This window comes from Leopardus geoffroyi, chromosome A2 (assembly GCF_018350155.1).
Source record: "Leopardus geoffroyi isolate Oge1 chromosome A2, O.geoffroyi_Oge1_pat1.0, whole genome shotgun sequence".
Taxonomy (NCBI): Eukaryota; Metazoa; Chordata; class Mammalia; order Carnivora; family Felidae; genus Leopardus; species Leopardus geoffroyi.
The window spans coordinates 26,353,123-26,378,679 of record NC_059331.1 but is presented as its reverse complement, the minus strand read 5'-3'; the positions used below and the strand labels follow the sequence as shown (position 1 = coordinate 26,378,679).

The 25,557-nt window shown below is 42.2% G+C and overlaps 1 protein-coding gene across 18 annotated transcripts in view; it reads right to left on the bottom strand.

Moving 5' to 3' along the window:
• PXK (PX domain containing serine/threonine kinase like) overlaps positions 1-25,557 on the bottom strand; it is a 74,806-nt gene that overhangs the window by 9,779 nt on the left and 39,470 nt on the right. For 9 of the 18 annotated variants that reach the window (XM_045493357.1, XM_045493374.1, XM_045493364.1 and 6 more), the window contains 13 exons: positions 21,593-21,670; positions 20,989-21,062; positions 20,352-20,426; positions 17,275-17,379; positions 16,615-16,716; positions 15,013-15,174; positions 14,462-14,579; positions 13,125-13,203; positions 10,466-10,514; positions 5,108-5,185; positions 4,488-4,574; positions 3,963-4,032; positions 1,250-1,312 (listed from right to left, as the gene is read on the bottom strand). In XM_045493357.1, coding sequence (XP_045349313.1) covers positions 1,250-1,312; positions 3,963-4,032; positions 4,488-4,574; positions 5,108-5,185; positions 10,466-10,514; positions 13,125-13,203; positions 14,462-14,579; positions 15,013-15,174; positions 16,615-16,716; positions 17,275-17,379; positions 20,352-20,426; positions 20,989-21,062; positions 21,593-21,670 — 1,140 coding nt within the window. The remainder of the gene's footprint in view (positions 1-1,249; positions 1,313-3,962; positions 4,033-4,487; positions 4,575-5,107; positions 5,186-10,465; positions 10,515-13,124; positions 13,204-14,461; positions 14,580-15,012; positions 15,175-16,614; positions 16,717-17,274; positions 17,380-20,351; positions 20,427-20,988; positions 21,063-21,592; positions 21,671-25,557) is intronic. The other 9 variants (XM_045493358.1, XM_045493375.1, XM_045493370.1 and 6 more) reach the window with 3 other exon arrangements.

Genomic DNA, 25,557 nt, shown 5'->3' with positions numbered 1-25,557 from the left:
CTACACTAGACGGAAAAGACGAGATTCTCCCTTGATCAATATTTGGGGCTTTCTTGTAAAATCTGCTGACAAAGTCAGCCAGGGAAAAGAATGATCATTCCCACGAGCCAGGTACTTGGCTCCTCAAAACGGGTCCTGGCCCAGAGCATTCCCCAGCAAACCACCAGTAACCATCCTCGGTCAGCAAGAGGAGAGACCCACCAGCCAGAAGCTGAGTAAGAAGTTTGTACACTCTTATAGCAGAAGTTTGTAAACTATTCCCTTTATGCTTGCTTGTCATTTTCCTAAGAAGGTCAATTAGAAGTATTTGAGAGCAGATGGGTAATGCTCTTGATAGCTCCTGGGTGCTGCCTTAATCCTTGATGAACATGGAACTGTCAGCTCATAAATCAAGCCCAGGCAATGACCCTCCCTTCAGACAGCTGCAGCAACTCTTCCATGCACAGCTGACAAGCTCTGAATGGCAGAACCAGCTCCTCTGACATCGAAAACATCTGGTTCCTTTAAGAAGTGAAAAGAAATATGACTGGTTTCCCAATGTGTTTTTATGAGGCTAGCAAAATGGTCAGGGAAGAGATATTAGTTCAAATAGGAAAGAGGGAAAGAGCATCATGAGACTATTCCACGAAATTGGAGATTATTTTTATAAATATTCCCCAAGATAAATTCTTTCTACATTTTTCAAACAAAACTCATCGTAATCTGATTTAATTCACAAAGGCAAAACAAAGGCCACAAAAATATTCCCAGGACTAAACGTGTTACAGAGCAGAACAGCACCAACAGTTATCGGGAAATCGGAAGTTCGGTGGTTAGGTCACTCCCACACCTGGGCATCTCACCAGTTCTGCTCTGTGACCACACAGACATTGTGGCTGGGCTCCCTGAAGAGACAGCTCTGGCAGAACAAGGCGCCTGGGCAGCAGAGCAACTGTTTTGTTCAGCTCAGCATGTACCGAGGCGAGCTCTGATCTGAGGAGCCCTGCGTGAGGCTTTTCAGCAAGAGAGCTGGCTGGAAGCAGAGGGTGGCTACTGCCTCTGAAATCAACTATTCCACTCCCTGTGAAGTCTGAATTTGGAAAGCTAGACCCTCAGCTCTTCCAATTTGCAGTCCCACTGCTTTCTCTGGAGGAGGCAGGTACTGTCTGACCCCTGACACGCTTGGGCCCAGGCAGGAAGAGAAAGGGCCCCATTCCTCCTCCTGCTGGGTCAGAGGATGGCAGAGGGTTACTTTGCCTCCATCACTCACCTGCTGTAGAGGGTGGAGTCGGTGATGACGGGGATGTGAGAGGTGAGCTGGCCCCAGATCCTGCTAAGAGAAAACACAGAGAAACCCTCATGGGGACAAAGACGGACACCTGGAATCTGGCCTGAGCTGGGACCCACCATTGCCTGAGAATCTGCACGTGGCTTAGTGGGTGGGCCTTATGGTAAAAGATGAGGGGGGGACAGGGAATTCAGAGGCTGGACTCAGTGACCACAGGCTATCACTGCTGTGTAGGGCATGCTTCCTCCCCAGGCCACTGAAGGCTCCTTGCCACCCACTGCTCCCCACACTCTGCCTGGTTGAAAACAACTTTGAGCTGTCAACGACTTGTGCAGTTGGCTGTAGTATCTTTTCCTGACCCAGCTTCTGTCCCTGGATAATGAACGCCAAATGACAATGGCCACAAGCAATACAGGGGACAGAGAGAGACAGAGAGGGACAGAGCAGTCCAGTGGAAGCCTCTCCAAAGGAAGTGAGAGTTCCCCACAGCATCCACCTAGCAATGCTCTCTGTAGAAGTTCCATTTTATCAACTAGGTAGGGTCAGCCTATTCAGTGTGTGGGTCTCCCAGGCCTCTTCTTAGCTGAAATCCAGCAAATACCATTATTTACATTAAAACAATATGCATATTCCCCATATTCTCAAGTTCTCAGCATCTCCCCATTGCTCAGAAGTCTCCAGAGAATATCCTCCTGGCCTGACATAGAAGTGGCCCAATAAGCAGATAGAGGCTCCTACATAAGCCCTTCTGTGGCAACATGAAGGCTGCCCCTTGACACAGAGGTCCTATGGAAGGGTTAACCAAGGCTCCAGGGGTGGCTGTGATCATGTCCCTGAGAAGCCTCCAACCATCACCTCACCCACTGCCCACAGGACAGGTTGGACATGGCATGGACGCTGGGCATGAGGAAAAATGTCTGAATTAAACCGCACCTCCCTCAAGCCGAGTGGCTTTTCACTATTCACAATATGCTCTCACCACCCTGTTTAAATATGAGAGGCGTTTTACTGAAAAAGGAGGCAAAACCCAACCCATCCTGTCTTCCCACTGCTTTGTTGTGCTAACATAGATTTTAAAGGGGAAAAGACCGAATCTGTGATTCCGGTGGGGTCTGGAGATAATGTTTACATTTCTGCCAACTGCTACTTGGCTTTCCTGAACACCTTGAGGGTGCGGTGGGGTCTTAGAGTCCTTGGAATCTCATCTGGCTGCATCCGGCCCAGAACCTTGCAGGCAGGCCGGGCCTCGGGAAGGTGGAGGACCCTGAGCCAGGCTTTCTCTGCTTGGAAAAAATTAGTTGCCGGACAGAATGTCTGTCAGACATGCTAGTTGGAGACATGAGTTTCAGCCTAATGATGACAAAGACTGGCCCATGTCTGTTGCATCAACCACGGAGAAAAGAGACCTCCAGCTCTGGAATTACCCGCCAGCCACAGCAGCTGCTGTATTTGAGAAGCAGGCCTTCATCCTCACTGGGGCTTCCCGCCTCTCTTCCCTTCTGTGGTGGCTAAACGCTACAGGCAGTGGTATCAGCACATTCTCCCCTCTTCCTGGAGTGGGTGACTTCCAGTCCAACTCTCCCAACTTCCAGCCCCTCCCACACTGCCTGTGATCTCTGGCTTTGGCTGGTCCAGCCTTCAGGTCCTGTGCTCCCTGGCAGCCATCTCCTCACTGACTGTGCAGAGACCTGAGAAGGCATGAGTTGGGAACACCCTCGATGTCCTCCCTTCCTTCTACTTTTAAATGTTTCTGCCTCTTCACCCAGCCCTCCTGGCTCCTACATCCAGAAGAGATGGATGGGCTTCCTCCCTGGTGAGACTGACGGTTGGGGTCCTGCGGCTAACCTCTTGGCCTTCCAGCCCCCTACCATTCTCTCATACAACTTCAGCTTCTCTCTCTCTCTGCTTGGCCCTTCTCCAGCCTGAAAGTATATGCAGCTATCCCTGAACCTAACAAAACCTCCCCTTTCCTTGGCCCTCTGGGCTAAGCCAAAGCTGCTTTGGGTTAGATGAAGCCTTTCCTTCTCTATGTGGAACTCTACCTCGGATACATGCATAAGGTGGAAGGGGAAAAAAAAAAAAGATTCAAAAAGTGCATAAGGTGGAAGAACTGGCAGTCTCCAAGGGATCATTTAATCTGGCTCTGATTTCCAAAGATGGAGACATTAAGGCCCAAGGCCAGCAGGGCTGGGCAAGGGGTCACCAGGAGTGACAGCTAGGACTGCCAGTCCAGGATAGTCCTCTCTGTACCACCACAGTCCTTCTGGAAGGATGCTTCTTGCCATCCCCACACACTGTTGAGTCCATTCCTTAACCCACATATGAGGGCACATCCTCCCACCATGTGGGGACTGAAGTACAGGGCAGGATTCAGGGTTGTTTCTGTTCATGCAGGTTCTACTGACAAACAGGAGGCCTCGTATTGTAAGTTGGATTGGTTTTTCAACCATGGCTAATGCTCATCTTTGGTTGATCAAGTCTCACTATCAATGAGGAGGCTGTGTTACCCCATAACCTCAGAGGATTCTTCCAGCACTTGAGTCCTGTGAGCCCTTGCATGTTGTCACAATCCTTCACTAGGGGCAAGGTTCTTCTGTTCCCTACACTGCCCAGTCTCTGGCCACCAGAAACCAAAAACGACTCCAAGTCCTGACCTTTGGGTCCTAGGGCCCCACGATAATCTTTAACCAGTTACCTGAATTATTGGAGTTGCTATATTTTGCTGAATACTCTTCACTGTTTTCAACAGCAGACCGTTTTGACTTCTTTAAAAATAAAAGAGAGATGGGGAAAAGTAAAGCATAAACACACTGAAGCTGAGAGTTAGAATACAAATATTTTCCAGGCACAAAGTTAAACTAGCTACATACAAGGTCATATTTGACCTCATAACTTAATACAGTTAAGAAGCCACAAGCCACAAACAAAGGGGGAACAAAACCAAGAATGCTGAGTGTACTTTCTCAAGCCAGTCATTCTCCTCAATTACATTAGGCTGTAATCAGCCCAGCAAGCCAGGAAACTATATGGTCCATTTCTCTGCTGATATTATATGGCTCTTTTTTTAAAAGCTGCAAACCAGTCATCTGGAACTAGTTTTAGCTTTCAAGGAGACATAGCACAAAATCTTGTCTTTAACTAAACATGCACTATTAACCTAAGAACTTTCTTCACATGTAGTCAAGAATTCAGAGAGAGAATTCAGAGACATCAGGCTTACCTTTCGAGCTAAAATCTTTCTCTTTTTCCTCTCTTCTTCAGATCCATGGTGAGACTGGGCTCTTGTCAGTCTTCGATGCTGGTGAATCTTTAAGAGACCACAATTCACCACAAAGTAAGTATATCCTATGTTAATGAAAATCTCTAACATGTTTTGCCAAATCAAATTATTTGGATGAAAATTCTTTCCTTGCTCAGCCTGTCTGCCTCCAAGCTCGGGTCTGGATGTCTGGGAAAAGAGTATGCCAAAAGATGAAGACCTTTTCCATTTTTCCCCATTCCTTCCTGCCTTTCCCTCTTCTATAGAAGACAAGTGTGGCCCCTAGCACTGTTAGAGTAAGGACCACATGTGCCCCACCACCATACTGCCTGCCCCAATCAGAAATGCTGACCACCCTTTATAGGCATGTTTGTTTTCCCCATAAGCTGAGCACCTTGAGGGAAGGACTGTGAAGCATCTGGCTCTCTCACAGCATTGAGCATGGAGTCCAGTTCAGACTGAGGATGCAAGAAATGTTTATGGAATGAACAGCCAGTCAAAAGTAAGTCACTGTGAATACTATGGCACAGGATGTGAAAACTGTAAGATGAAAAAACAATAAGGAACTACTAGCAATTTACCTGCTTTTGTTCTTCAATTAGTCTTTTTTCTATACATTCTTTGGCAATTCTCAATGCCTCTTTTAACTTTGTGGGAATCTGAAAGAAGAAAAAGTACATAATCCACTGAGTTAAATGGCCAGAGATGTTCTCAAGTCTTGGTTTTGATAAAGGAGCAGTTGGTTATCATGAAGGAGGGCATCTGGAATAAAATCAGTTACAAAATACCCACTTGAATACTATCCTGAACACCTCTGGCATCCCCATCATGCTTACCTCATTACCATTTTTAAGCAATATATAAAATGCATAAATAAACATGTTTCAAGTAATTCAAGTAATACTCAAGGGACTCCAAATTGCCAAAACCATCTTGAAAAAGAAAGACCAAAATTGGAGGCACCACATTTCTTGATTTCAAAATATAATACAAAACTATACAAATCAAAATAATGTTATACAGGCTTAAAGACAGATACACAAACCAAAGAGACAGAATAGCCTAGAAATAAACCCTCATGTGTACAGTCAAATGATCTTTGACTAGGGTGCCAGAAGGGGCATAGTAGAGAAAAGACTGTGTCTTCAATAAATGCTGCTGGGAAAATTGAATATCTACATGTAAAAGAATGAACCTGGACCCCTACCTTATACTATATGCAAAAATTAACTCAAAATTGGACTAACGACCTAAAAGTATAAAAGTCCTAGAACAAAACAAAAGCTTCATGACACTGGATTTGACAGTGATTTTGGACGAGACACCAAGAGCAAAGGCAAGAAAAGCAGATACAGACAGATGGAACTTTTTAGAAACTTCTGCACATCAAAGGAAACAATCAACAGAGTAAAAAGGAACCTATGGAATGGGAGAAAATCACTGGAAATCCTATATTTCATAAGGGATTAAGAGCCAAAATATATAAAGAACTCTTAAAACTCAACAACAAAAGCAACCCAACTAAAAAATGGATTTGTCACAAAAAAATAGATTATACTAGAATAAAGCTGAAAAAAAAAAAAAAAAGATCAGAAAATCTAAGGGGAAAAAAATGGGTCAAGGGCCTGAAGAGACATTTCTCCAAAGGTTTACAAATGGCCAACAAGTATACGAAAAGATTAATCAACACCTCTCATCATTAGAGGGCTGCAAAAGAAAACCAGGATGAGATCTCACCTCATACACATAGGATGGTCACCACCAAAACCAACAGAAAATAACGAGTGTTGGCAAGGATGTGGAAAAATCGGAGTCCCACCACACTGATGGTAGGAATGTAAAATGGTGCAGCTGCTGTGGAAGACAGCATGGAGGTTCCCAAAAAACTAAAAACGGAATTACCATACGATCCAGCAATGCCACTTCTCGGTATACATATCCAAAAGAATTGAAAGCAGGATCTTAAAAGAGATACTTGCACACCCAAGTGCATTGCAGCATTATCCACAATAGCCAAGAGGTAAAAAATGCCTAAATGTCCACCAACAGAGGAATGGCGAAACAAAATGTGGTTAAGACACACAGTGGAATAGTATTCAGCCTTTAAAAAGAAGGAAATCCTGTCACATGCTACAACATTGATGAACCTAAAGGACATGACTGAAATAAGCCAGTCACAAAAGAACAAATACTGTGTGCTTCCATTTCTTATGAGGTACCTGAAATAGTCAAAGTCCTAGAAGCCGAGAGTAGAATTGTATTTGCCAAGGGCTGGGGATGGGTTAACAGGGAGTTGTTTGATGGGTCTTGGGTTTCAGTTAGCAAGATAAAAACATTCCAGGGCTATGTTACACAACAAATGTAAATACATTTAACACTACTCAACTGTACACTTATAATAAAAAATGAAAAACATATACAGCTTATTGGAACGAACACACACACACAAATTCAAGTAATTATAATATTTTAACATTTTGTAACTTCAGAGGAATTTTCTCTGTGAAAGATTTACTTTCTAAATTTCCCAAGAGTAAGCTTTTTCCTGCCAGAAGATGCTCTTAACTATAGCTGGTACCTGGTATGCTTCTGAGCCTGTCACCTCTTAATTTATTAGTTTCTCAAGCCACAAGGAGCTCAGGCCTGGGAAACAAGACACCTGGATCACATTGAACTTTTTTGTCTCTATTATTCTTTTAAAAAACGTTTGAGTAGGCAATAGGGTTCAAAATTCAAAGATATGAAAGGGTACATACACAGTAAGAAGTCTGCCACCTAGTTCTCCTTTATGGAGGCAACCGATGTCACCAGTTTCTTGTGTCTCTTTCCAGAAAAAAAGTGCACATACAAGAAATTAACCTTGGTTTTTAAAATCACATTGTCATTGCTGCACAGATGCTCTGAGTCAGAGAAAGAACAAGGTCTAATAATAATCCTGGGCTGGACTTTCAGGGCTTGGAAGAACATGTTTATTTACAAGGCTGAATATATTTCCTGAGGAGTTTCAGTGAAGAAGAGAAGAACTTAAGAGTTTTTCTTTCCTACTTCAGATCCAAATAAGCTGTTTTTGTTGGAACTCCTTGGACTGGCAAAAAACAGGACAGAGGAAAGCTTCTTCCTCTCCTGTACAATCTCCTGATCCCATTGTTTTTCCTAAATTGAATTTAATAATAGTATTACATTTTCTTTTAGAATATGGAGAGGAGAAAGAATCAGCCTTCATTCTACTGCCCAAAGCAAACCCAACCATGAGCACTGAGGAGAGCCAGGCCCTGAACCAGGCGCTCACATAGATCATCTCAGTGGACCAAGGACAATAAACAGGTGTTACTCATCAACTGTACACACTGAGCAAACATCAACTCAAAGATTAGGTCCATAGATGACTGGATCTCAAATGGGGGTAGTCTTGCCCCCTCCTCTCTCCAGGGGACACTGGACAATTTTTGGAGACCTTTTTTATTGTCACAATGTGTGGGGTGGAAGTACTGCTCACATCTAGTGGGTACAGGCCAGCGATGTTGCTTAACCTCCGACAGTGCACAGGACAGCCCCCCATAGCAAACAACCATCTGGCCCAAAATGTCAAATGTCATGTCTGAGAAAACCAGCCTCAGATTAATGGCTGGTATGAAAAAAGCACAGTAAGGCATCAACCTGAGCTTTTTCTCTCCATGATACTACACAACACTGCTACTTCCCAGGATGTTTCCTTCCTGCCTTTCTCTAGACACAAGTATTCCTTTTTTTTTTTTTTTTCGACACAGGTATTCACACATTGTATTTTATATCCTGCTTTTTCCCCCTAAGCCCAAATAATCATTTTTCATGCTACTACATGTCTTTATAAGTTTGACTTTTGGGGGTACCTAGATGGCTCAGTCAGTTAAGCGACTGGCTTTGGCTCAGGTCATGATCTCACAGCTCATGGGTTCAGGCCCCCACACTGGGTTCTGTGCTGACAGCCCAGAACCTGGAGCCTGCTTCAGATACTGTGTTTCCCTCTCTCTCTGCCCCTCCCCTGCTCACACTCTCTCTCTCAAAAATAAATAAACAGTAAATAAATAAATAAAATTTACTTTTATTAGATAAAAAACATTTTATTAAACAGATGTACCATAATTATTAAACTATTCCCTAATTGTAAAACATTATGATTGTTTTCAAATATTCACTATTATAAATACTGTACCTAAACTAAGTAAGTTTAGGTAAAATAAGTAAGTCATGGGTATATAATATACAGCATAGGGAATACAGTCAATAATATTTTAATACCTTTGTGTGGTAAAAGATGGCAAGTAGACTTATCATGGGGATCATTTCATAACGTATAAAAATATCGGGCGCTTAGGTGGCTCAGTCAGTTAAGCTTGACTCTTTTGGCTCAGGTCATGATCTCACAGTTGTGACATCAAGCTCTGCATTGGGTACCATGCTGACCATGGATTTTGCTCAGGATTCTGTCTCTCCCTCTCCCTCTCCCTCTGTCCTCCCCTGGCTTGTGCACATGTACACTCTCTCTCTCCCTCTCTCAAAATAATAAACATTAAAAAAAAAAAATTCTCCCTCTGTCCCTCTCCCCTGCTCGCACTCTCTTTAAGGAAAAAAGGAAAAAAAAGTAAAAATATCAAATCACTTTGATGTATGCAAAATAAGAGGATATGGTATGTTAACTATATGCCAATAAAAAAATATTGTACCTTCTTTTGTTCGCTTTAAAAAAGCACTAACTTGACACACAAATGGCCAACAGGTAATGAAAAGGTGCTCAACATCACTAATCATCCTGCAAATGCAAATCAAAACCACAAGAGGTATCACTTCACATCTGTTACAATGGCTATTATCAAAAAGATGAGAAAAAACTTTTAAAAAAATTTTAATGTTGATTTGTTTTTGAGAGAGAGACAGAGTACAAGCAGGGGAGAGGCAGAGAGAGAGAGGGAGACACAGAATCTGAAGCAGGCTCCAGGCTCTGCACTGTCAGCACAGAACTGACGCAGGGTTCAAACTCGTGAACCACAAGATCATGACCTGAGCCAAAGTCGGACGCTCAACTGACTGAGTCGCCTAGGCGCCCTGAGAAATAACAACTTTTGATGAGGATGTGCAGAAAAGAGAAACCTTGTACATTACTGGTGGAGATGTAAATTGGTACAGCCACTAGGCAAAATAGTATGGAGGTTTGTCAAAAAATTAAAAATAGAACTACCATATGATCCAGCAATTCCCCTCCTGGGTATATATCTGAAGGAAATGAAAACACTAAATTGAAAAGATATACACTCCCATGTTCACTGTAGCATTATTTACAATAGCCAACATATGGAAACAATCTAAGCGTCCATCAATGGGTGCATGGATAAAGAAAATGGGGGTATATACAATGGAATATTACTCAACCATAAAAAAGAAGAAAGAAATCCTTCTATCTACAACAACATGAATGGAGCTTTGTGGTATTATGCTAAGTGAAATAAGTCAGAGAAAGACAAATACCATATGATCTCACCTATATGTGCAATCTAAAAACAAAACAAAACAAAACAAAACCCAAACTCATAGAGGACAGATTGTTGACAAAGAACAGACTTGCCAGGGCTGGGGAGGGGGAAGGGGGCAGATGAAATGGGTGAAGGGGCCAAAAGGTAAAAATTTCCAGTTCCAGAATGAGTAAGTCATGGGATATAATGTATAGCATGGTGACTATTATTAATGTATTGTATAGTTGAGAGTTGCTGAGACTAAATCTTAAAAGTTCTCACCACAAGAAAACTATATATAGCGATAGATGTTAACTAGGGTTGGTGATCATTTCATAATGTACACAAATATCGAATCATCATGTTCTACCTCAATAATTTTTTTAAAAGCATGAAGTTTCAAAATCAACTCATATATGTCACAAACCAAAAAAATGATACGATTTGCTTTACCTTAAACTGTGGCTTTTCAGAAGTGGTTAGTAAAACATCACTGAATAACCTGTAAAGAAAAGAAATAAAAAAAAGTTTTCATAAGCCAGGTGTCCTCTCAGATCAAAATGGAATGAGACATCTTTAGCCCATGAGGTTCCCACCACATCTCTCAGCCCTGGCCCAATCTACCAGTTTGTTCATGCTTATCAACAAACTCAAAGGAGTTTACAGGCCACCCAGGCTGACCTCGGAAAAACCTCAGAACGTCCTCCTCCACCCCCGCTGCCCCTATTCCCTAATATTAGAGGGGCTATACCAGGAAGAGACTGGGTCAGCCCTGTACTGAAGGTTATTTCCCCATCTGTGGGACAGAAGACGTCTCCTGCTATATAGCAAAGCAATAATGCTTTAAAAAAAATCAGTTTTGCAAATCCTTATATTATTATTTCATTATATTACTATATTTATTATATTGCAAATAATGTACACAGTAGATATTGCTAAACAGAAGAACCAATTTCCCACCCCCGCCCCCACCTTTTTTTAAACACCAGAGGAGGATAAAACTCTTTCTCTCTCCCCCTTTCCTTCTTTCCCCTGTTTACTCTCTCCCTAAAAATAAAATAAGTAAGTCTTTTTAAAATATTGTGTTACTAAAAACAACAGCATGAGGAATTCTGAACTGCTTTGACTAAAACAGTTGGGAGAATTTAAATGGCTGCTTGGACAGTGCCCAAATGGCTGTACATGATTCTTTCCTTGAGGAGTCTCCCCTTTTCTAAAAAACAGGAAGTATGTCACAAGGAGAAATGACACCGTTAACTTTTCCCCACAGTGCTCCTGGGGTGGCTCTGGAGGTGGAGACATAATTCTCCTGTCCAGGCCACAGGTCCATTTACTTCCAGAAAACATGTTTTAACTGAACATAGCTCATGCCTCTTCATATATTCAAGTATTCTTCGCAAGGCTGAAGGCTACACGGTAGAAAGACTTAAGTGAGGAAAAAGCAATTTGGATTCACTTTAGCACTGGAAGACGGGGTGGAGAATGGAAGAGCTTCGGGGGGCGGAAAGGGGGGCTGCAAATGCAAACCCAAGTAAATCAACATGGATACGGGCTGTTCCCTAACCACAAATGCATTTTCCTCTACCAGTTTGTGTGAAAATTATTTTATTTCCCTAACTGGATCTATTCTTCTGTATTCACATTGCTGTTAAAGGAGGATGCTTGGGAGAGGGACATGCCAGTGTCAGCAGAACTTTAATATGTCACATCCTCAGGGCAAGGGCTTGGGCTGCTTGCCTCAGCACCAGCTTCCTTGGGGCCTAGGACGGCACCTGGGCTATAGCAGACCCTCTCTAAACACGAGGAACCTGAACTTACCACAACCTCCTCTGAGTTCTGGCTGTATGCACTTCCAGCTAAGTCCTGCCCTGTTCCCCACATTATTGTTTCCTGAGTACATGTGTTCTACAGCAAGCTGGTACAGACAAAGCACTGCATGGCATGTCATGTTCACAAAAGATAAGCTGAACCAGTATTAATCATAATGAACATTTGAAAAGCACTTATTGGGGTGCCTGGGAGGCTCAGTCAGTTAAATGTCTGACTCTTGACTTCAGCTCAGGACATGACCTCACAGTTTGTGGGTTCAAGCCCCAAGTCGGGCTCTGAGCTGACAAGGTTGAACCTGCTTGGGATTCTCTCTCTCTTTCTCTGCCCCTCTCCTACTCACATGTTCTCTCTCTTTCACTCTCAAAATAAATAAATCAACTTTAAAAAAAAAAGAGAGAGAGAACTCCTTTAAAAATAAAATAAAATAAAAAGCACTTATTAAGTACCTGGCACTTTATTAGGAATCATCTCATTAAATCCTCCCAATAACCTTCTGAGGTGGGTCCTATTATCATCCTCATTTTACAGATAAGGAAACTCAGCTTCTAGACAGGAAACCTGCCAAAGGTCACCCAGGTAGAAGTGGTGAAGCTAGGTCCACCCCCATAACCCTTAGGGGTTATGTCTAAGCCTCAGACACATTCTACTTAACCACCTGCTGCCTCTCTAAGAAGGGATAGAAAATATACTGAGAGGCAAGGCCCCAAAGTACTATTTCAATTGTCTTGCTTAACTATTCATAACCCAGTTTAAGGGAGAATGCCTTCTGAGCTCTAAGCCCCTAGCACAAGGCCTGGTACATGTCAGATGTTTAATAAATGTTACTCAGGGAGCAAAGGAACAAACAAGAGCATGGGGGGCAAGAAACGTGCTACCCTCCTCTTAGAGTTGGATCCACTGAGGCCTATGACTTGTGAACCAGTCACAGCTGAGGGCCAACTGGTGTGCTGAAACAGGGCCATAAAGGACAGCGCTTGAGCAAGCCCTCTGTCAGGATTTCCTAGGTGGGGGATGCCATGGGTACACACACACAATGCTAACACCGACAGGGAGAGACACGTGTGAGAGTGTGGACATCAAAGCAGAGCCATCAGACTACGGTAGCAGAGAGGTCACGAGGAAAGGTCATGATATCATGCTGCAAGTGACCAACAGCAAGCAGGTCACTCTAACTCTGCAAGGACCACGATTGGGTATTTACTATGGTACCAAGCACCTGGGTTAGTAGGCTGGCATTTGACATAGTTATGAAGATTACAACCAAGGCATATGATTGACTTACGGCATCTGTAAGAGCCGGGAGACGGTAGGCATGCCATTTTTACAGGCTTCACAAGACAGCGTAGACTCCAACACGGCCACTTGAAATGAACAGATACACATTTTAGTTCCACAGAACATGCTGGCAAATCCACTTGGTGATGAAAAGTTTGACACCACTTCGCAACAACTGTCTGCAGGCTGATCAGGATGGTGTCAAAACTCTTCACGCACAGACAGATGGCATACACGGGGGAGGGGGATGTTGGCACCATGGATGTTACCGATGACTCAAAATAAATGGTTCAGAAACCACATGCTGACAGAAAGCTAAATATATCTCAAAGATAATTGGAGGAAGGACTCAAGATATCATTCATAAAAGTGTTTGCTCTCTTAAAAGAGAAGTAAACACCACACAGAAAGTTCTGAACTTGAAAGACATTTTGCTGCTTGTGTGCCTTTAATCAAAACCAGCACACAAAATGCCAACTGTTGATACCTCATCATCCAACACCTTGGATGATATATAAACAAAAGCAGCCAGACTTTTCTACTCACAGGTCACTGTTGAGTTTCAGCTGTTCAAACTCAACACAAAGTCGTCTCAGGGCCTGTTCTTTTGAACCACCTCATTTGACACAGAACTAGCACTTGGTGGAGGCTTAGCTTGCAGATCTTGAAGACTTGGGGGTCCAGGAGCTACCCTGCCCTCCCTTCTCAGTGCTCTAGCAGTGAGTTCTGAGCTGGCTGTGGAGGGCATGAAAGGGTCCCTGGATAAGTGTGCATCAGTTCCTACATCCCTCTCCCAAAGGTGTCTCCCACCTGGCCTCGGACTCTCCTCGGTCCCCTCAGTAATGCTGGAAGAACTTCTGGATCCAATTTTCCAGGCATCTGTCTACCTGCCTACCCCTCCTCACGCTCGTTCTGCCAGGCTTTTATTTATAAGAGGCCCAGCCCCTGGTTCTCTTGTTCCCTGCAGGTCCCACTTCGGCCTCAGTCTGGCTCCCAACACCTGCCCTAGTCGAAAGGCTGCCTTCAATTTGCCTGCTCCTGGTTTCTGCTTTTCTATCAGACTCAGTCCAGCCATACTTCTTTTTACAACCTACTTTCAAAATTCTAAAAACAGTTACAAAACATCTCCTGAGGTTTCAGATAGCCTGACAAATGGACAAGCCATCTGAATTTTTAGTGAAGTGCATGTAAATAAATTGCTCAGACTTTGTTGACTTTTAAATTGGATTTGATTGACTGTGGAGCATGCCAACTTCCTCTGGGTCCTTCCTGGACTCTGGAAAGGGGGTGAGTAACTCTGCAGACTACCAGGGCCCAGAAGACTCCTTCAAACCCCATACTAACCCACAGCCATAGACGGTGCAGGAGGGAAGGAGTCTACAGGCACTGAGTCTGGCGGTCGTCCATAAGTCATTTCATACAGTAAGTGGCCAAAGCAGTGGACGTCCACACTTTCCAATGTCTGTGGAAGACAAGACAGCAGCAGCGTGGTCATCCTTCAGTTTGGGTTTGTGAATTCCAATGCTCCTTTCCTACACTTCCACTGAGAAACATGGCCCAGGGGCAACTCCACCCACAACTGGTAGTGAAAACACAACTCCAAAGCCTTTTGCAAAAGCTCACAAGGCATTACTTTGACTCAAGATCTTGGTCCTACTCCACTGTTTTCCAGTCAGTGATTCTACATCTCTCCGTGTCCCATCTACCATTTCAACAAGGCTCTTGGAGGTACAGTGATGCTCTGTAGGAGGAAGAGGGCTAAGAGGCATGGCCTACCCTGCCTGTACCTCTCACTGCTTAGTGCATATTTCTTTCATGGGCAGATCATGGGTCCTGCATGGGGGCAATTTATACCAAAAAATGAACTTGCTGTTTTGTTACTTTTAGCAACTTACATTGATTTTCCTGAACTGTGAGAAATAGGATCGGTAGAAGGAAGGAAGGCCCAATAAAGAATTCTCAAGGTCTAGCAGCCGGCAAGTGTCACCATCTAGCATCACATTGGAGGCATGCAGATGCCCATAAGGGAATCCCTTGTCATGTAGAAACTTTAGTACCTATTAAAAAATATGTATAGGTTACATTTTCTCCCCCAATTCATTCAGCTATGAGACAGGTTAAATTTGTATTTTAAGTCAATACATTGTGAAACAAAACCAAAGAGGTCACTGAGGAGATTCCTAAAGAAAAATGCCACTTCCACCCATTTCTTTGGAGAAGGGGATGATGCTGAATGCTTTCCAGCTATGAGACACAACAATAAGCTCCCTCATTTCCAAACAACAGAGGAGCAGTCTGCATGTACTTGGGGTTAACACCTTTGGTGCCAAAAAGCTCTACTTTAAGCACTTTCTGATCTCAACGGGCCAGCTCTTTTCAGGCCACAGTCTTGATCCTCCTGCACAGATGAGTAAAGCTATCATGTCAGGGCATCGGCCAAAGTTATTCAGGAAAAGAGGTTGAGCTGAAGACATCTCTAGACCAATCTCTTCTCAGAATATACTGGGCTGTTTATTAACAGCAACATATGACCGGCTCCCACAGAAAGAAGCAAACTTTTCCTGCCATTTAATAAACAGTGGCTCATCCAGTAATCCAGATCCCTAGATAAACCCCCACAAAGACCTTGTGAACTAGAGCAGTGCTAGCCAAAGGGGGTGCCCAGGGCAATCTACTGAGGACTGGAAGAAAATGATACAACTTCTCCCTTTTCTCTTCCTTCCTTCCTTCCTTCCTTCCTTTGGAGCACGCACGCATGTCAGCAGGGTTGAGGCAGAGAGAGGGAGAGAGAAAGAATCCCAAGCAGGCTCTGTACTGTCACCATGGAGCCTGACACAGGGTTCAAACCCACAAACTGTGAGATCATGACCTGAGCCAAAATCAAGAGTCGGACCACTGAGCCACTCAGGTGCCACTTTAACTTCTCCTTCTTCTTGTTTTGTCTTTAATCTCCTTCTTTCCTAACTTATAATGTACAACATATATTAGTAGTAGGGTACACATATAATAGTTAAATATATGTAACATCGGCGGGGGGTGGGGTGGGGTTATGTTTAAATTATTTTCACTGATAGGGTCTCACAATCCAAGGAGCCTAGAGAACACTGATGTAGAAAGAAAACAGGAAAGCCTTTTCATGCTAGTTACACTTATGCAAGGGAGCCATACGGTTACATATTGACAAAACAAAACCAACAATATTGGCACAAAGATAAAGATCAACCAAACATAACACAAAAGTTGGTATCTGCACAGTAAAGTTCTTAAAAATCAGACACTAAATTCCAATAGCTAAGCTTTGGTAATTCTGTAGATCTAAACTGCTGTTTTAGGCCTGAAATATTTGCTTTTTGGGATAAAATGGGACAATGCCATCAGTTTATAAGTGATCAGACAACTTAAACTATTTTGGATGTTGCCTAAGAACTTTCCCAAAAGAATACAGTAAACTGGATGAAATTCCAATGCAGCTTAAACAAATATTAAATACCTCTTACCTCTAATATTTGCCGTCCATATGTTTTTATTTGCTGGAGTTCAAGGCCCTGGATCTTCTTAGGGTTGCAGTACTTCTTTAGGAATGGGTCTTTTGGTTTTGCCTTTAGAAAAGAACAAAGAGCACATAAGAAAGCAGCAGAGGGTTTACATTCTGCACACAGCCTCCTGGAACAGGGAGGAGTCTGAGCAGCTGGTGGTGCCTGATGAGATCAGCTCACAGGAGGTGGTTTTTTAAAATACAAGGGTCTGTACAGTTGATAGAAAGAAGCTGACCTGGGTTCCATCCCTTCTCTAGTCCAGTGAAGATCAAACAGGTCTTGACCTTGGCAGACCCCAAAGTCCTATTTTCCAACTTTCCTGAGATACTGCAGTATTGCTTTCTTAAGTGAAAGACACAAACTTAAAACTGACCTAAGAAAGCAGCCTACAATGTAATGGACCTAAGCATTTTGTGTCGAACATTCTTCCATGTGGGGAAAGAAATGCTCTTTAACCAGACTGGGTAGTTTTATTGCTAAAGTCAAAATAGATTCCAAATAAAATCAAAATTAAAATAAAGCCCCCAGGGCCTAACTTCTGGAAACTTAAAGCTCAAGTATCAACAACAGGTTCTGAAGGGACTTGAGAAAGTCCTTATGACCATGAACTTGCACAAGTACCTTGTAGATCAGGTCCTTCAAAGTTCCTTTTTCATTAAACATCCTAATAAGCAATGCTGAGGATTCATTAGCTGTGGCAAAGGTGACCCGATAGATGTAAGGGTGCTGCCAAAACAAGAAAGAAATTCACGATTATTCACATCAGTGTCTAGGTCCTTTGAGATAAGAATCTGGTTACATAGAGACAAGTACCATTTCAGCTGTGTAGTTGCACATAAATGTGGGGATGTCCCTGAATACATGGCATTTTCTTACAAGATGACCAACTAGCACCTCGTTCTTTATTTTTTTTAATGTTTATTTATTTGGAGAGAGACAGAGCGTGAGGGGAGAGGGGCAGAGAGAGGGGGAGAGTGAAAATCCCAAGCAGGCTCCCCGCTGTCAGCACGGAGTCCCATGCAGGGGTCAATCTCACCCCAAGCCGAAATCAAGAGTCAGACGCTTAAGCGACTGAGCCACCTGGGTGCACCTGGTTCTTTAGATGAGAGAAGGAACATAAACAAAGGGAGGTGGCTAACCGGCACGGTGAGCTCTACATGTGAAGGTATCTGCCTGGGTATGCACATTCTCAGAACCCAGGCAAAAGGGTGGAAGAAAGAGAAAGTCTGAGTTTGGGGGACAGTGGTTTTAATATTCTGCTGCTGTAAACTGGTAAAGACTATAGCCAAATCCTAGAACAGCCAAGTGAGGACCAGGGTAAATGTGTCTTTATTCACAGCTTTGCCTAACATTTCATACTGCTGTTCGGTACCACGCCAGGGAATGTAAAAGCCAGAAAACAAGCAAAAGCAGCATCCTTTGGCATCTTAAGCCCTTATCAAAAGCAGCTTGCAAGAATCTTCCGATCCTTCTACTGGAGTGTTCAATATGACGATTCACAGGGTATTCCTAAGATGGAGACACCGAGTCAACCAAGTGGGGTGAAGAGTGAGACAAATTATTTAATGACTGAAAGGAAAGTCCTCGTATGACCTGGAATTTTGGTTACATGAACAAAGTGGCTTCAGACAGATATTACAATATCCATTAGCTCAAAGGAATAACATTAAAATTTAAACCCTTAGGAGCTGAGCTGTGCAAGGAATCGGGAGGCAGGGGTTGAGTGGGGTGGGGATGGAAGGGTGCGTCCAAAAAATACAGTAACTGATCATGAAGTTTCTCCTGATCATATCAAAATGATTGATGTTGACACTCTAACAGCTTTATTGAAATATAACCGCACATACCATTAAAATTCATCTATTTACAGTGCACAAGTCAATGGTTTTCAGTAGATTCAGAGCTGTACAAACTACCACACAACCTAATTTTAGAACATTATCATCACCCCAAAAAGGAACCCAATGAATAAAATAAAAATCTTTGAGTCCATACGATATAAACAGAGGGGAGAATAGGAAGCTCTTCCTTAGAGTGCCAACTCATAAACCTAAGAAGAATGATGAAGTTGGAAAATCTCAATGAGGCTAAAACTAGTGGATTTGGTAACAACAGGATATTTATACAGTCTCAAAATATCTCCTTTATTAATTCTTATCATCTTATGAAAATAATGAAGGATGGGTACAAATGTTTAGCCTGAATTGTTCACTGTGGCTTTTTTTTTAAAAACAAGAACAAAAAACTGGAAGTGGTCCAAATGTCTAGTATAAGATTAGCTGAATAAACTGAAGTAAAGCCAACGAGAATTCTATGGAGCCAGAATAATGATGTTATACTATATGTATTCAACATAAAAGATGCACATGGTATACCATTAACCAAAAAATCAGGTTTTAAAATAATATGTATATAATTTTTCAAAAATAACCATATAAAGCTTAGAAAAGCAACAACTACACATTTTGGTTCATGCTTCTGGTTGGTTGGGATTACAAGTGAGTTTTATTTTATTTTTGCTTTTCCATGTTTTCTGACTTTCCACAATTTTAACATGCACCACTTATCTGTACTACCTCCTTTTAAAAAACCACAACCATTAAAAGAAATTTGGAGGGGCGTCTGGGTGGCTCAGTTGGTTAAGTGTCCAACTTCGGCTCAAGTCGTCGTGATCTCACAGTTCATGAGTTCAAGCCCTGCCTGAGGCTCTGTGCTGACAGCTCAGAACCTAGAGCCTGCTTCGGATTCTGTGACTCCATCTCTCCCTCTGCCCCTCCCCTGTTCGTGTACTCATTCTCGAAATAAATAAATAAATAAATAAATAAATAAATAAATAAATGTATGTATGTATGTATGTATGTATGTTGAAAACCAAAATTAAAAAAAAAATGGAATTGAATGCTGAGAGCCTGTGTCACACAACTAATCACACTCAAAGACCACAGCATTTTTCTTGGCTACATATCACACTTCATTAAAAGCTTGGTTTTGCTAGCCTGACAAGACCTTCTATCTTCAAAAACGAACTTGCCAACCCAACTAGACAGGTCAGCATAATTGTGCTCATGAATGACTCAGTCTAGGGTCCTACATCCTCATGCAGACCACAGATAAAGAACATCAATACTAACTCAATTTTCTGGCCAGATTAGTCTTTTCCTGAAGACATTCTGTATATATTCTGAAACATATTGATGTGTTTTTTTCCACTAAAGGCCTTGGATCAAAATGTACATTAGCATAAACAATACCAGGCACTCCTAAAGGCCAACTATTTGGCCTGTGAGAATAGTGACTCAGACAGCAAAAGAGCTCTTGTGCTTCCCCGTACCTAGCCTATCTAAATCTATATTAGTTCTGTTTTCTCAGGCTAGAAACAGATCTTTCAATTCCATGGATATAAACATCCTCATCAAGAACAAAGTGGGTGCTTTCCTACTCTGACATTTGTTTAAAACACACATAACCATTTAAATTATCATGTTTCATGGTTTGTGTAGATGTCACGAATGCCATTTAAATGGCCTCTTAACTATGGGAGTAGCCCTGAACAATTTCAGTCTGAACTAAAATCCACTCTACCTCTCCATTCCGTTGAGCCTACAGAGTATTTCCAGCTCATCTGTCCATGGTCACCTACAAGAAAACACTGTGAATCTGTCATCAGTACGTAGAATAATAGAAGGGCTTGTACTCACCAAACAGGAAGGCAGAAGTTTGATTAGACACTGAAAATCTTTATCTGACAGATACTTGTCGGGACCAAGGTCAGCCTGAAAACATGGGGGGAAATATTAGGGTGTTGCCTTAGTAATCAAAAGAAAAATTCCTTGTTACTCTTTCCCTTTTTTCATTTGCCCAAATATATGACTGTAAACCAAAGATGAAAACCACACTAAGTCTTGTTGCCTCAAGGCTTTTCTGGAGAGGTAGAATATAAACATATATGTACCAGGATTTAACTACACTCTTATCAAATTCCATTAACCAAATCACTAGAACTCCCAAAGTGAGAGATATAACATAAAGTAATGTTCAAGTATGTCTTCCTTAAAACAAACTGCAAAATTGCCAATCCTAAAGAGGCTCCAGAAATATTTTAAGCTGTTCCTGTTTCTTTCCAGATGTTTACTAGTTAATCAGATAATATCACATCCATATAACCAAATGAATAAGCAAAGTGACTCAAAATGACTCTCTTTTGTTGTGGGACTGAAGAGGCCTTATACATCATTCAGGAGCACAGTACAGTTTCTTAATTCTCTTTTCCAATATCTGCTTTCATAAACCCAGCTAAAGTCCCTGAAATGAGACTGAAGCAAAAAACCAGCTTACCCAGCTTAACACTAGCCGTTCCTTTGGCTGATTTTTAATCTTCATCAAGAAATATTTCTTCCTTATTCTCCAACCTGCCATAAAAGCAGAGATGTATTTATAGCATATCATTTTTACACCAACAGAAATATCATCAACTAAAGAATAATAAAACTTAAGTTTGGTAATACTATCCACAGTAACACAGGCACCAGCAAAATGACCATTTGGTAATGTTGACATGGGAAAGACTGTACTTAAGAAAAGCAAAACAAAACAAAAAGTCCAGAAACCCCACCAAAAAAACACCAAAAACAACGGCAAAGAAACTATTCTATTCACGGGAATAGGAAAACTTCAGTTAAAGTTTAGTGAGAAAGAGTGACGGCAAATGAATGAGGGCCCTAAAAGTACACAGTACTACCCTCCAAACCCTCAGGTAGTGCTTTACCCAAGATTCATGAAGTATAAAAATTATGGGCTGCACCTCCAGGCAGTCAGAAAGCAAAAAGAAAAAGAAATCACCTGCATTTAAGAGCTTTCTCAGGATACAGATAGGAAAGTGTGACAAAGAGTCCAGTTCTGTGACCTGTATTAACAGACTAGACATATGCCAGTTTCTCACCTATGTCTTTCAACGGTTCTACCACCTCCCACTTTGGTTCTGATCGGAAGAACATGGAAACTTGCTGTAAGGCAATCTCTGCAAAGACATTTTAGAAACTCATCAGGCAAACCTATCATGAAAGTACCATATGCTTAAGATCTTATTCTAGCAAATGAAATCCTTATGGTCTATGACCTTCTTAAAAAACTTAATTAAAAAAAAAATCTGCAGATATAACTGCAATGTAGGATTCTAGATTGGATCCTGGAACAGAAAAAGGACATTAGTGGAAAAACTAGTGAAATCTGCATAGAATCTGTAGTTAATAGTAATGCACCAATGTTGATTTCTTAGTTTTGATAACTGTGCCATGGTCTTGTAAGATGGGGAAATTCGGTGAGGGGTGGTATATGGAAACTCTCTGTACTCTGTAAGTCTAAAATTATTCCAAAGTAAAAAGTTTATTAAAAAGAGTAATTATTAATGATATAAAAAATGCATAGATATTTTTTAAACTGAAAGATCTAAAATACCTAAACTAGTTGGCATAAGCCAGGACTTCATTATATGCACCAGGCCACAGACCCAAGCACAAAATTCAAAATGTGATCTGAGGTCAGCTCAGAACAGTCTTTATGTTGCTCCAAGTGATATTTATCCTGTCTTCATTCCTCATGGAATTACAGCTTTCACCAACAAAGAAGCGATTAGCCTTAAATATATATTGGAAATAAAAGCCAGTGTTTTAGAAAAACATCTATGTACAGCAACAACACAGTTCTATTGTGGGAAGTTACCATACCCCTGTTTACTGGAAAAATAATCCATCCTTCTTTTGTGTTCATGTATCGTAAGAACGTTTCCCCCTTTTAAGAAGACAATGAGAAGAGGAAGTTCTTTAACGTTCACTGTATTAAGAAATTATCAGAACAACTGTGCCTTTTTACATTTCCTGCAAAAAGCAACATCTGTAATTTGCTATTTTCCCTCAATGCAATGAGAAAATGAAGCCACTCTAGATCCCTGAAAGCAAACAGCAACACTGTAAGTTCACTGTGGAATTTCACCTCCACCTAGCATGAATGGCATTCCAGGCACACTGGTGAGGAATGAGAGATTCGGCAAAAATGCTCTCCATATGTCAGAATGACCTAGTCTGGAATTACCATGCCAAGCACTTGGCAAACAATGTCATATATATATTTTTTTTTTTAATTTTTTTTTGCAACGTTTATTTATTTTTTGGGGGACAGAGAGAGACAGAGCATGAGCGGGGGAGGGGCAGAGAGAGAGGGAGACACAGAATCGGAAACAGGCTCCAGGCTCTGAGCCATCAGCCCAGAGCCTGACGCGGGGCTCGAACTCACAGACCGTGAGATCGTGACCTGGCTGAAGTTGGACGCTTAACCGACTGCGCCACCCAGGCGCCCCAACAATGTCATATATTTTATGGCACATTATGAGTTAAGAGATTCGGGGAAGAAAACAATCGACTCGTTTAGTGACTCGATACATAAAGTGTTGATGCTATCCACACAGAAGAAAATAAGACATGATCAAATACAAAACTGACTCCACCTACATTTGTTCTAACTACCCCAAAGCGACAAACCATCTGGAGGGACCGAGTATGGCAGAAGCATATAAAATTTTCATAATCAACACTGGGACCTCTGTACCTCCTCTATAATTAACGTTGATAAAAATGTTTTAGCATTTCCAAAACAACTTGAATGTAAACAATCGTAAAACAACTTCAACTTAACTTAAAAACACATTGTTTTCAGTGAAAATCATCAACTTTGAGAAGGATCATGAAAAATAATTTTCTAAATGCAGTACAATGTGATTCTAAGAGCTGTAAAGGACAGTTCATTCACAACCAACAGTGACTCATAATTTCCCGCAAAATCCTTATTCAACATTTATCGTATGCTACTACGTACCACATGTTGTTCTAGGAATAGGGGAAATAGCTGTCAACAAACAGAACATGCTGAATTTGTTACTGATAAATTCAGGACTGGAAAACTGATTTTTTTTTTTTACCTTAGAGAATCAGGAAATTGCAGAAAGGACATTTTCTTTCCCTTGAACTATGACTTACTGTGAAGCAAATCACATACCTACACTTTCAGTATGAATCCCCTCCCTCCCCAGATTCAGGCAACACACTTCAATCATAAGCATCTACTCCTCTGCTTAGAAACATTTACTAGCATACCATTTGCTAACAAAATCAAGGCCAAACTTCTAAATCTAGTGTTAACTCAGCTCTGGCTTTAACTTATCTTTCTGTCTTTACCCCTCCACAACATGTGGTACCTAGATTTACCTGCCTTGACCCCCAGAAGACTGGCCTGACCCCACCCCTCTGCATTTTCCATTCCTGTCCTTCAAGGGTCAACCCAAATCTGCTGCTCCCCTAGCCAGGTCTCCCTGGGCCCTCCATCCTCTGTACATTCCCAGAGCTACAAGTGTCCTTCTCCTATGGGATTCACCGTGGACTGTCCTGAGGTATGGCTACTCTCTTCCATTAAACTGTGAACTCCAGCTGGAAGGCTACGTCTTCGTCTGGGCAAAAGCCCACAGCTACATGGAAATATTTTTTTCTCTCCTGGAGCACTGGCCCTTGCCTCTGGCCTGGCAAACTTCTACTTATCCTTAGATCTCCTCGTAGGTATCAACTTCTCTGGAAGCCTTCCTCCACCTTCAGATCTGGATCATCTGCCCCTCTACCCCTACCCTCAAGGTGCTGCTCCATGTCTACTCTGCCACAGCCTTCACCTGTCAATCTCCCTGCAGAAGTGCCTTGGGGTGCGGGTAGGGGACTATATTTTCCTCAATGCTGTATTTGTAGCACCTGACACAGAGTAGGCACTCAATAAATATTTCATAAAGCAAGAACTAAGGGTTCAACATGTGTTCAATGGATGTGGATGCTCTCTCCCATTAGAACACTAAATCCACGAAACGAAAGGCATCTGCTCTCTTATTTCTTGAACACTGACTGACACCTGGGGAAAAACTGCATGCTCAGGAAATGCTGATAAACCAGCCCCAGGCAGGAAATGCACAGCAATGCCTTCAGGCCCATCCTGTGCTTCCCACAGAGCTCTGACTTCTCAGCTCAGAATATACCAGTTGCCCCCAGTATGTGCAATCTCTGAGCTCCTAGATCCCAGCTCCATGATGATTATAGGGAACAGCCTCCTCCAGCCCAGCAGCTGGGCTCCAGATCCCCCATCTACTACAGCAGGAATAGTAGAGGAAGTCTACAGCAGGAGTAGTCTACAGCAGGAGTAGATGTGTGGAGGTCTGCACAGCGGATTGCGGCCTACAACCTCCCAAAGCATCCTGCTCTCGTTCTGAACACAATCCACACCCCCACTTGGGCCCACTACCACCTGACCTACTCACAGGGTTCCTGGGTAGAAGAGGGCCTGTCCACTTCCTGTCCACTCCCCTTTCCCCTCTTCTTGTTTTATAGATCAGGACCTGAGGTTCACAGAGGGGAAATGCTACAAAGCTGTCACCGGGATCCAAGCTCCTCATCTCTGGTACAAGTGACTTTTGCATGGACATTAAAAATGGACATTAAAAATCCCCTATTCTGAGGAGGTTTGAGGTCTGAAGCAGGAAGATGGCTACACTGCACTGAGGCTTTAAAAAATGTTTTTTAATGTTTATTTATTTTTGAGAGAGAGACAGAGACAAAGCATGAGCAAGGAAGGGGCAGAGAGAGAGAGACACAGAATTCAAAGCAGGTTCCAGGCACCCTACACGGGGCTCAAACTCGCAATCATGACCTGAGCTGAACTTAGATGCTTAACTGACTGAGCCACTCAGACAGGTTTTTAAATGATAGAAGCGAAAGAAAGAAAGAAAGAAAGAAAGAAAGAAAGAAAGAAAGAAAGAAAGAAAGAGGGAAGGAAGGAAGGAAGGAAGGAAGGAAGGAAGGAAGGAAGGAAGGAAGGAAAGAA